This window comes from Quercus robur, chromosome 7 (genome assembly GCF_932294415.1).
Source record: "Quercus robur chromosome 7, dhQueRobu3.1, whole genome shotgun sequence".
Classification (NCBI taxonomy): Eukaryota; Viridiplantae; Streptophyta; class Magnoliopsida; order Fagales; family Fagaceae; genus Quercus; species Quercus robur.
Window position 1 is genome coordinate 15,224,553 of NC_065540.1, and position 11,448 is coordinate 15,236,000.

General features: G+C 31.6%; 1 protein-coding gene, 1 long non-coding RNA gene and 2 other non-coding genes across 4 annotated transcripts; all 4 read left to right on the forward strand.

The window, feature by feature from the left end:
- The first annotated feature begins 801 nt into the window (after positions 1-801).
- On the forward strand, positions 802-874 carry TRNAK-CUU (transfer RNA lysine (anticodon CUU)). The gene has a single exon. It is a non-coding gene; the product is annotated as a tRNA-Lys (tRNA).
- Positions 875-1,032: 158 nt separating this feature from the next.
- Positions 1,033-1,104, forward strand: TRNAK-CUU (transfer RNA lysine (anticodon CUU)). Its single transcript has one exon. It is a non-coding gene; the product is annotated as a tRNA-Lys (tRNA).
- Positions 1,105-3,753: 2,649 nt separating this feature from the next.
- Positions 3,754-5,136, forward strand: LOC126692444 (uncharacterized). The gene is made up of 2 exons (XR_007645029.1): positions 3,754-4,155; positions 4,246-5,136. It is a non-coding gene; the product is annotated as an uncharacterized LOC126692444 (long non-coding RNA).
- Positions 5,137-9,194: 4,058 nt separating this feature from the next.
- Positions 9,195-10,678, forward strand: LOC126691063 (basic leucine zipper 34-like). The gene is made up of 4 exons (XM_050386142.1): positions 9,195-9,544; positions 10,179-10,269; positions 10,381-10,507; positions 10,623-10,678. The coding sequence occupies exons 1-4, from the start codon at positions 9,195-9,197 to the stop codon at positions 10,676-10,678; spliced, it is 624 nt and encodes a 207-aa protein (XP_050242099.1).
- Positions 10,679-11,448: the final 770 nt, after the last annotated feature.

Consider the following 11,448-nt stretch of genomic DNA (forward strand, 5'->3'; position numbering starts at 1 on the left):
TTGTAACTACTGCATATTCCTCCTTTCAAAGGTCATAAAAAAAAATTATAGATTTAAAATCTAAAACAAAATATAGAAGTCCAAAAATATTAGCCCAACAATAAAAATTACTAATAGTAATCCTAAAAGTAATTAAACTCAATCAACTAATTTTACCTAAAACAAACAACGCAGCCCTTTAAATAATTTTATTCTTACCAAGCAGCAACCTACACATCAAAAACACACTAAAAATAATAAATAAATAAATAAAACACTTAGTGGTTAAGCAGCAGAGCTAGAAACTAGACCCTTAATTCCATTGGACACACTAGGATACGAACATTTATCCGTATCTCAATGTGTTCAGTAGAACTAGTCACTGGACACAAACTCAACCTGGTTTTGAGCTACCGTGTATGGAGAGGTTGAAGGCATTTTGGAAAAGGGAAAATGTTTTAGGCTTTTTTGGTCCGCAACACATTTTGCGTCTCTCAAAATTACAATTTTTTTTTGGTCAATCAAAAATATTTTCAGTTTTATCAGGATTTTATATCATGCTAAACACTTGAAAACGTTGAAAATGATTTTTCAAAAAACATTTCACAATGCACCTCTCAATTTTGATAAGAATTTGATTGGCTTTAGAACAGATTGTCAAAGCGATGAATAAAAAAATTGTTCTAAAATGATTTTCTTCTCAAGTCAACCGAAGCTTTCTTAATATTTTGTTTGTTTTTCCCACCTCCTCCTGTATTTTTCTCTTTTTTTCTTTTTTGGTTTTTTGTACCTATACAAGATTGTAGGCAAATTTCAGCGTGAGCCCGTCTAGCTCAGTTGGTAGAGCGCAAGGCTCTTAACCTTGTGGTCGTGGGTTCGAGCCCCACGGTGGGCGCTAATTTTATGTAGCCATTCAAACCTTTTTAGTTTTTAACATTAGCACCTTAAGGCGCCACTTGTGGGTTGTGGGCCCGTGGCTACCAAAGCATGTTTAGTTCGGACTTTCTGTAGAAGTGTACAGTATAGGTTGCAATGCCGCAAGCTTGCCACAGGCCCGTCTAGCTCAGTTGGTAGAGCGCAAGGCTCTTAACCTTGTGGTCGTGGGTTCGAGCCCCACGGTGAGGGTTGCTTTATTTTTTATTTATTTATTTAAACTTCGGTGCCTTAACATGAGTATAAAGCTGTTATTATATTATTACACGAGTTATATTTTAAGTTCGTTACCAAAGAGTTATATAGCATTCATTTCATGATAATTGGTTTATGATGTATAGGGGATTTAATGACAATGAGACTTAAAACATAGCCGTTATTATATCGTAACACAAGTTACATTTTAGATTCATTGCCAAAAAGATATATAGTATCCATTTCATGATAATTGGTTTATAATATATGCGGGATTTAAAGTTTAAATCTCTTATTCAATAACAAAAAAAATTTACTTAAAACAAATTTGTGTAGCAGCATGACTTCAACATCTACATTGCATCGACTTATGGTTTATGGCATAAACTCTGGCACTACTAAAGTAGATCGACTTTTTCTTTTTATCAATTTCACAACCAAATTAATAAATTTTGTTACTAAAACATTTCTTATTACAAAGCTCTCTCTCTCTCTCTCTCAAAACATAAGGTTGAGTCTTAATTCTTTTTACTCAATACATAAAAGAGAAGTGGTAAGTACTTTCAATATTGTTCACTGTAATTCAAAGGAAGATCATGTTACGTATATTTTAGGAACTCTCACTCTATTAAATTAACTATCAACCATTCCATTTTTCCATTTTCTTTTCAAGCAATCCACAGCCATTTCAACCTTTTAAGGTAGCTACTCGCCCACAATATAGTGCTTTCGTGGAATGTTTTCATTAATGAAATTTTAAACTTTGGCTCAGCATAATATGGATATGCCTCCTTTGACTAAAACAAAGACTGCTTTGCAGTACTCTTGTTTTCCTCTCACATTTTATACATGTTTTCTTATGTTGAATTGGAATTCCTTCCAACCTGTTCTTCTTTTGGCTAGTGAGGAATGCATTGTATCATATTTTCATGTTCTTGTAATGAACACTCACAGAGTCACAGTCCGGCTCCTTGCGTTTCCTTTATATTATCTATTTTATATTAATTTACTAGCTTGTTTGGTTTAAAATTTCCTATAAAAATCTGTGGCGTGCACTACAAACAGCTTGATTTTTTTCAACATATTTTTATCCACAGTCACTAAAAATTGTTGATAGAAACTTTAATTTTCTACAGTTATGCACAACCGTGGAGTAAATTTGAAGAAATTGGCATATACTTATTTCAACTATTATGCACAACTGTTGAGGTAAGTGTTAAAAATAAAGGGGCTCCCTTTCCCAGTGTTTTCTTTCCCTCTAAAATTTCACTTTCAACACTGTAAAAAGAGTTTAAAAATACTTAAATTGGGAAAAATTTTATCAACTGGGTGATAAATGTAGAAAAAATAATTAGATATTTTATCAACAGTTTTGTAAATGTAGAAAATCAGTAACACCAGGAAGCTACAAGTCAAAGGATTCTCACTTTCTATCCCTCTCTCTCTAAAATTCTTTCTCTAATTCTCACACAGCCCTACAAATGCAAAGGTTTTTCTTTTTTCACAGTGGCATTTGTTTCTCTCCCTCTCCCTCTAACACTCTCCTCTCTCCTCCTCTCTCTCTCTCTCTCTGAGAAAAACCTAATTCCATTTTTCCCGTTTGGTAGATCGATTTCCTTCGATTTTGGCTGTTCGGATGGAAAATTTCTCAAATCTTGAGGCTTCGATAAGTGATTTTCTTTATCTATTTGTGTTTTGTAGTTCTATTTCTTTTTTTTTTTTTTTTAATGTTTGAGAGTCTCTGTATTTGATTGAGAACCTAAAGCACTTGGAGAATTTTGAATTCTGTGGTTTTTGTTTGAATTTTTTCTTGAACAGAGCATTGAATTCGAAATGCTATGCCAAACTTGGTTGTGAGAAGAATAGATTGGTGAAAATTAAGGCTTACATGAAAATTAGGGCTTAAATTGGATTTTATGGTGATGAGGTGATCAAACTTGGTAAAATCACCAGTTTGATAGTTTTTCTTTATTTATTTTTAATACTGAGATTGAGGTGCATGATTCTGGATTTAAAAATTTTTATTTATTTATTTTGAATGATTGTTTTAATTTTAGCCTATCATGATGCTCTTACTCAGCTCATTCTAATGATTTTTGAAATTGTACTTTGTTACAAATCAACTTGTTCTTTAAGTTTCAAATCTACGTTGTTGGATTTCTCATTGGTCACATAATATAGATTTAAAATATTGGCATCATGTTCAAGAAAAAAGACAAGAAGTTTCTTTAAATCCAATATTTAAGAAGGGGTACAATTTGACTTGTATAAAAAATAAAAAATATGAGGTGCAATTTGTCTAGTATATATGTCATCCTTAGAAGCTACTAGTTGTATATATCTTTCAAATTCAAATGCTTGAATAAGTATAAATTATAAAATGGCTTGAATGAGTATAAAATTGCTGGTATGTAGATCTGGAACTCTGGTGAATGTACAAAATTCAAGTTAAAGGCTTTAGAAGTTGATCTTGAAGCTTAAGGATGATGGGTGCTTGAGTTCATCCTCAGTAAATTGAGGTTCTTAGAAGACCCTTTTTCTATATATCAAAATTTTTACGCTGTTTGTATTTCGCTTATTTAGTAGTGACAGCTCTAATTGTTGCATGGTAACAATATAGTCATATCAAAAAAGTTTTTTTTTTTTTTTTTTTTTTTGGATTAGCGAAGAAAGAAAAGATTTTGGTTTTAATTTTAGCCTGATCACCATTACATGGATCAAAAGTTTGATGGGTCAAGGGCTTAGTGTTGGGATTGATGATTTGGCTAATCAATGCCTCTGTAAGGTTGATATAAAACCATGGTTCTCTTAAAAAAAAAAAAAAAAAGTGTCTCAAAATTTAGAAGTGGATTCTAGTAAAATTAGATTTACTGGAACTTTTGCTTTCTCAGTTATTTTGTATGCTCACTAATTTTCAGCAGGTAATTTCAATATATTATTTTGGATGAAACATTCACTTAGAATCTCAAAGGCTAGTAGAATGTTTAGAGCTATAATATTTCTAAACAATTTCATCTCTTCTGCTTGGAGGTAATGGGGCAATGATAGGTAACAATGTGAAAGAGTTTTGCACTTGTTCTGTGAGAATCTGTCAATGTTTGGGTATTTGATAAGTTACCATTTGCCTTGATCATTCAGGTCATAACTGCAATAGGAAATTTCTGTATTTGCTCAGTTGCCATTGGGCTGGTAATAGAAATCATTGTCATATATGGGATTCATCACAGGGGGCATCTCAATTTCTATGCCAATAGTTCTTTCTGTTACAAGCTAACTATGGGCAAGTCACAAGAATATGATAAAGGTGGTATTTCCAATCCTTTTATTATTATTATTTCCTTGACTGACATGACCATAAATTATGTAAGTAGGTTGCTTATGGGAAATTGCTTAGGTCACCAATGTTGATGACTTTCATGTTGCACTCTTATGGCTATGCTCCATATCTGCAATTCCCTTGTTTAAAGATTTCATAGAAATGTACAATATCTTATGAGAAAGATGTTTATGTGCTAAACAGTTCCAGGTGGGCCCTTTATGTATAAACAATATCTCATCTAATATCCTTCTCAATTGTTGGGTATGTTACTAGATAAAACATTTTGTAGTTTGTGTCATAATGGTTACTCCAGCTTAGTTGGGTACTTCTTCTTCAGTGCCATCTCTGCTGCCACCACATCCAAGCTCACCACCGGCATATCCAAATTTATATGGCAAGCTCTAAGAAATGGCCAAGGTTCAAGTACTTAAAAGAGAGATCTGTTGAGGTCAATTTACTAGATAAAACATATTGTAGTTTGTGTGCTAATGGTTACTCCTACTTAGTTGCGTAGTTCTTCTTCGGTACAATCTCTGCTGCCACTACATCCAAGGTCACCATTGGCTTATTTAGATTTGTTAGATTTGTACAACAGGTTTAGTGTACGAGGATTTTAAGTGTACTATTCAACAAATATTTTGTGTAGCATGTAGTGATTCCTATTTCAAATTTAAGAATGTAAATGGCAATAAGCAGAGTAGTTGAGTTGTGTTGATTTGTACAGTTTGTTTCATTGCGTTAAAAGAGTAGTTTATTGACTGTTGTAATTCAATTTGGAATTGCACAATTATGTTTATGTTTATATTTTGAATTAGACTATTAAATTTTGATCAATGTTGAAGAGTGCATCCAATTTTTTTTTTATAAAGAAAATGCTTATTTCAACGTTTGCAAACCGTTGAAATCTATCTCAAGATACCCATACTTCGACATTTATTAACCGACGATAAAAGTATAACAATTTTTTCAACGGTTGCATAGGCAGTAGAAAAACATTCTCAACATAGTTTTTAATGATGGTTCTCGACGGTCATTTCAACCGTTGAATATTTTCGACGGTTTATAGTACTATTTTCAACGTTTTCAACCGTTGAAAATAGCCAAATTTCTTGTAGTGGTGGATGATTCCAATTTTTAGGATTACTTCAATTTGTTGTAGAAATAATTCTAGAAATTGTTGAACAAGAAGAATAAAACATAAACTAAAGTTAGATGAAAAAAATAAGTAAATAATTAATATGAAAATTATTATTAACATGTGAAAAATATTCAATCTACTCAATAGTCAATATTAGCAATAGATCTAACATTTAAAATATTCATATTTGAGAATCTCGTCTCAAAGTTATATTGTCTGTATTTGCATCTATAATATTTTAATTTAATATAAATTATGTATACAATGAAATCAGGTCAATAAAAAAAAAAAAAACCTAAATTTTTAGAGCTATAATCTATATCAAGTAAAGATTAAAGTTGGAATAACCAAAATTAAACAAGTTGAGATCAATCAAAATCAAACAATAATTGAATAATTCGGTGACAAAAAGGAACAAATACATGGAAAAGAGATAAAATAAATAAATAATTATGAAAAATGTGAAGAAAAATATATACAACATTGGAAGTACTCTTCAATTTCATTGGAGATGCTGGTTAAAAGGAATATCACAGATATATAGCATATACTTCTATACCAAAAAAAAACATAAGCACCCTTAATTATATTCTCAACCTAAATCTCAAATATGCAATAGCCGATTTAGCCTTAATTGTTAGGGCTTTTGGATGACAAAATTACTGTCAAGTTCACTGATAGCTAAATGCGATGGGAGATCATAGGTGCGATCCTGACAGAGGGAGATGGAAGCATATATTGTGTCCTTGAACTACTAAGTGAGATTGAAGGTCTAAAATGAGAAAATTAGCCACGGAGGAAAAAAGGAAAGATGAAGGTTCTCGAAAAAGATTGAGAAATGAATGGAAGAGTATTTGTTTGTGTAAAAGAGAAAATGTAAGATTTAAGGGCTAAAAAAAAAAAAAAAAAAAAAGACATTTTCTCAAAAAATATGAGTTGACTTTTTTTTTTTTCATATACAGCTCTCTCTCTCTCTCCTTAGTAATGGTTATATCTAACCATGGTTAATAGTATAGTTAGTTCATTTATAGTAATGTTTTTTAAAAAACGAATATTCTGTTAGAAGATTTAACAGGGTTTAAGTGCGGGGATGTATTTATAATGCTTATGAAGGAAATATCATTTCCAAAAAAGACTGGAGGGGAGAGAGAAAGTCCTTTTCTTAGATGTTAAGAAATTTTATGGTAATATAATTTTTTTTGCTAAGCAAGAACAACATTTCTCATATTATTTGGAAACCCTACCTATGGCACCACTTGCTAAACAAAATTAAAAGTACATACTAGAGTACAAATTCATTATTCCAAACAGTGATATTTTAGATTTCAGAATTATAGACAAATAATTGGTTTTTTTTTTTTGTCTAATTTACATCATAGAATTTTTTATTTTTTATTTATTTCAAGTTTGATACATTTACTAAATTATGTGTAACCCAAAAGTGGTTGAATGGTTTAAAATAAAAAACTATTATTATTATCTATATATATATATATAACCGAAGCCTTTGCTGACACCACAATTTTCCATGTCAGCACAATATTTAAAAAATAAAAAATAAATAAAAATTATAACCCCTCAAAATCCTAGCAACCTTACCCCTCTCTCAAGTTAAGAAATCTAAAGCTACAGTTTCTGTAAACTCTCTCTCTCTCCAGACGTAGGAAGCCCTAAAGCATTCAAGATCTACAAAACCCTAGCAACCTTACCCCCCCTCAAGTTAAGAAATATAAAGCCACGGTTTCTGCAAACTCCAGACGTAGGAAGCCCTAAAGCATTCAAGATCTACAATGCACAGTATAGATTTTAGCTTATAAAGTTCAGCTTTTGTAAGGTTAGTTTTGTTTATATATTAATTAATACATAGTACTTTGTTCACCATTGAATATTCATATAATCAATTTCCAATTCAGTGTTCAAGAATTAAACCAAAATTCTAACTGCGCTATCATAAAATATTATTATTAGTATGAATTTCATGGAGTTGCGGTATTCAAGAATTAAACCAAAATTCTTTTAAATTATCTATAATATTTTGTTCTTTGAAAATTTTATCTCTTTGATTTTAGTATATTGTGTTTCTTAAGCTATAGAGAGATTTTCTTTGGTTTCTGCAAACTCTCTCTCTCTCTCCAGATGTAGGAAGCCCTAAACGCACGGTATAGCATTCAAGATCTACAACTCACGGTATAGATTTTAGCTTATAAAGTTCAGCTTTTGTAAGGTTAGTTTGTTTATATATTTAGTCCTTATGTTTAGGTTTAGTTTAGGTTTAGGTTTTAAGAGATTTATATATTACTACTATGTGACTGAATTTCCCATGACATCAGTTTTATGTTTTTAACCAAATACATCAGGAAAGCAAGAGAAGGCGCATAAATATTTAGTCCTTAAGTTTAAGTTTAGGTTTAGGTTTAGGTTTAGGTTTAGGTTTAGGTTTTAAGAGATTTATATATTACTACTATGTGGCTGAATTTCCCGTGACATCAGTTTTATGTTTTTTTTTTTTTTTTTTAATTTGTTTTATGTAAGGTTAGTTTGTTTACATCAGTTCTTTGTCTCAAAGATAAGGCTTTTAATATATCCCTTGCAAGCACACATGAACTTAAATTATCTTTTAATATATGCATACTTTATTATTTTCTAATAGTTTTTCCGTGCATTGCACGGGTTAGCGACTAGTTATTATAATTAAGAAGGAATTAATGTGGTTCGGCCTTATCTTTTTACACGTAAGCATAATGTCGTAAATGGCTACTTCTTTATTATTCAGTTTTATATTATTATAATAAATATGGTTATGTCATTACTTTTTTTTTTTTTTTGGTAAAATACATGTTTACCCTTCAATTTTTTATTATGGCTACATCTTTTTGTAAAAAAAATAAAAATAAAAATACATCTTTACCATTCAGCTCTATGTTTTACAATGTGTCCATGATAAAAAAAGAATAATATTACTAGAATAATCTTATATTAAACAAATGATTTAATATTTTGGACTAGAACTACTAGTACAACAATTAGTAATTCAGCATGCATGCATCAAAATTATGCACATAAGATGTAAGCAAAGGTCTTCATCTTCACCTTAGCCTTGTTAAATTAACTCCTCCTAATTATCTAGGTAATGAAGAACTACCTTCTTAATAATATCAACTTATGACAATCTAAGTTTTGAGAGCAATATTAACAAATTATATGTACAAGATTGAAGTTGGTATGACTTAAAATAGGATTTATTACTTATGACACAATTTAGGCAGCCAAGGTGTACCTTCTTGTTCAAGATATACTTACCATGTATTCCAGATGCTATTCAATGGGCTAACCTAACTAACCATATTTGGGGCACTCTGAGCATGGCTTATCTCCTGATTGAAACTCCTATATAACTGAAGGGTCAAGCAAGCCTTAGAAACACAAGCAAAATACTGCTCTCTCATTCAGCTTTTCTCAAGGTGGGGCTGTGAATGTTATGCCTTTAGAAGGTTTTCTCCTTCTTCATAATTATTATATGTGAGAAGCATATTCTGACTTTAGTTTTGGTTTGCCTTGCAGGTTGATTTTATAATGGAGAATTCTCAAATGCCGAAACATAAGAAAAGCTCTTCATCTCCATGCATCAACATGGAGGGCTTGAACCTGAATTCACAGGCTAAAACTCTACGTCTTGGGCATCGTCGATCAGCTAGTGATTCAGCACTTGCTTCACTACTGAAAGCAATTAACTTTGAGCTCGGTCTTGGTAAAAGTTTCAGTGCTGAAAAGGCTGATCTGTCTACTACCGGTGTCCAAGAGTGTAGTCATTTCAATGCACCTAAGAAATCTCCACTGCCATCAGACAAGAACAAAAGCATAGAAGATGATGTGCCCCTTGTTGTCAATGATTCAACCAAGTGCGAGTCTAGTACTGCTGCTTACCATCACAAATGGGATCGTAAAATCGATCCAGGCATGAACCCCAAGAAGATGAGACGGTTGTTTTGCATTCTATCATTCTTTTTATAAGATATCATTAATCTATATCCTGCAAAAAGAGATCTTATTTATCCGAGATATATATATATATATATATATATACATCTTCCGTTAGTCCCATAATTATATAAAATCCGTGCATTGTGAGAACAAAAATATATATATATATATATATTAAATGCATAAGATAATTATTATAACATGTCAATTGCCCTCAACTTACATCTTGTTAATTTCTATCTCCCCCTTAATGAAAAAAAAAGGGTTATACAATGAAATATCCTTGGGATAAATGCAAAGAATATTGTTATAGATGAACCAAGCTAAAGAAGATTAATTAATTTGTTTTGTAGCCTGCTTGCTAATACATTTGTGTATATATATATATACATCTTCCGTTAGTCCCATAATCATATAAAATCTGTGCACTGTGAGAACGAAAATATATATATATTAGATGCATAAGATAATTATTATAAAATGGCCATTGTCCTCAACTTACACCTTTTTAATTTCTATCTCTCCCTTTATGAAAAAAAAAGGGCTATACAATGAAATATCTTTGGGATAAATGCAAAGAATATTGTTATAGATGAACCAAGCTAAAGAAGATTTAATTAGTTTGTTTTGTAGCCTGCTTGCTAATAGAGAGTCCGCCCAGAGATCCCGGCTTCGGAAGATAGAGTACATCGAGGCACTCGAGAGAGAAATAGAAAATGAGAAGGTACGTACTTATATTTCTTTAGTGCGTCAGTGTGTGCTATTCAATATTCGATTCTATTAGTGTGATTTCTCTGTAACATTAATCTTATTTTTTTTGGGTTCGTACATACAGGCGAAGATATCCTTCTTGGCACCACAGGTCACCTACTATGAGATTCAGCACATGATTATGAGAGAGGAGAACCAAAAAATAAGGGAGATGCTGGAACTTCTGGAGATTGAGAAAGCTTATAAAGATGGTATATTATCTCACTCAGAGAAATGATACATATATTCGATTTATAAAATCATTAATAATTGTCACGATGCAACAGTTTCTTGTAAACTCTAGAGTAATGGATTTGTTTGTTGCAGCTGAATATGTGGCGCTGAAGAAAGAGATGGAGTCACTGAAAAAGAGATTTATGTAGCACCAAAAAGACGAGTAGAAGCAACAGCTTTTGGACCCTTTTTGAAGCTGTGCCAGATATGACTTTCAACATGAACTTCGTAGCCTAGGACCTTGAATATTTAAGAAAATAAGAATAAAAACTTTGCATGTTTCCTTTAATTTTGGTTTAGTTGTGACTTGTTTCCATTTTGATATCTATATATGGACCATGATTTGTATCTTGGACCTTTTTTGTATTGTACCTTTACCTAGTATGTCTTTCAATATGAACTTTGTGGCATTGGACCTCGAATATTTAAACAGATAAAGAATAAAAAAAATTGCATGTTTCCTTATATTTTTGGTTTAGTTGTGACTTGTTTCGATCTTGATATGTATATGTGGTCCATGAATGTATGTGAAAATTCAAAGATAATTATAATTAATGTGGGAATTGCAACTGCTGCTAAAGCTTGATTTGCAAATTAAGTAAATCTAAACGTAAGACATAGGTCCATTAATTAACCCACAAACATTCTTATATTGTCTCGGACGGGATAATATATTTCTAGATAAAGAATGCTTAATTTAAGGAATTATAAATATTTATCAACTAGATTCCACTAGATTCCAAGCGAATGATGCCATTTGCAAAGTAAATGAAGTATACTTTGGCGATGTTTTGGTCAAAGAAAACAGCTGATGTTGAAGCCGCTTCTTTGTATTCAAAATGAAGTCAAAGTGACCACCGCACACCCTTGGTGCGATGGTCATTCCACAAGTATAAGTGCTTGTGGGGTGTGGGGGGTA

Excerpts from the sequence above, each read along its gene's own strand:
- LOC126691063 (XM_050386142.1), top strand. The coding sequence starts at position 9,195 with ATGGAGGGCTTGAACCTGAATTCACAGGCTAAAACTCTACGTCTTGGG. Across the intron at positions 9,545-10,178 it reads AACCCCAAGAAGATGAGACG|CCTGCTTGCTAATAGAGAGT; the intron begins GTTGTTTTGCAT and ends TTTGTTTTGTAG. Across the intron at positions 10,270-10,380 it reads GAGAAATAGAAAATGAGAAG|GCGAAGATATCCTTCTTGGC; the intron begins GTACGTACTTAT and ends TCGTACATACAG.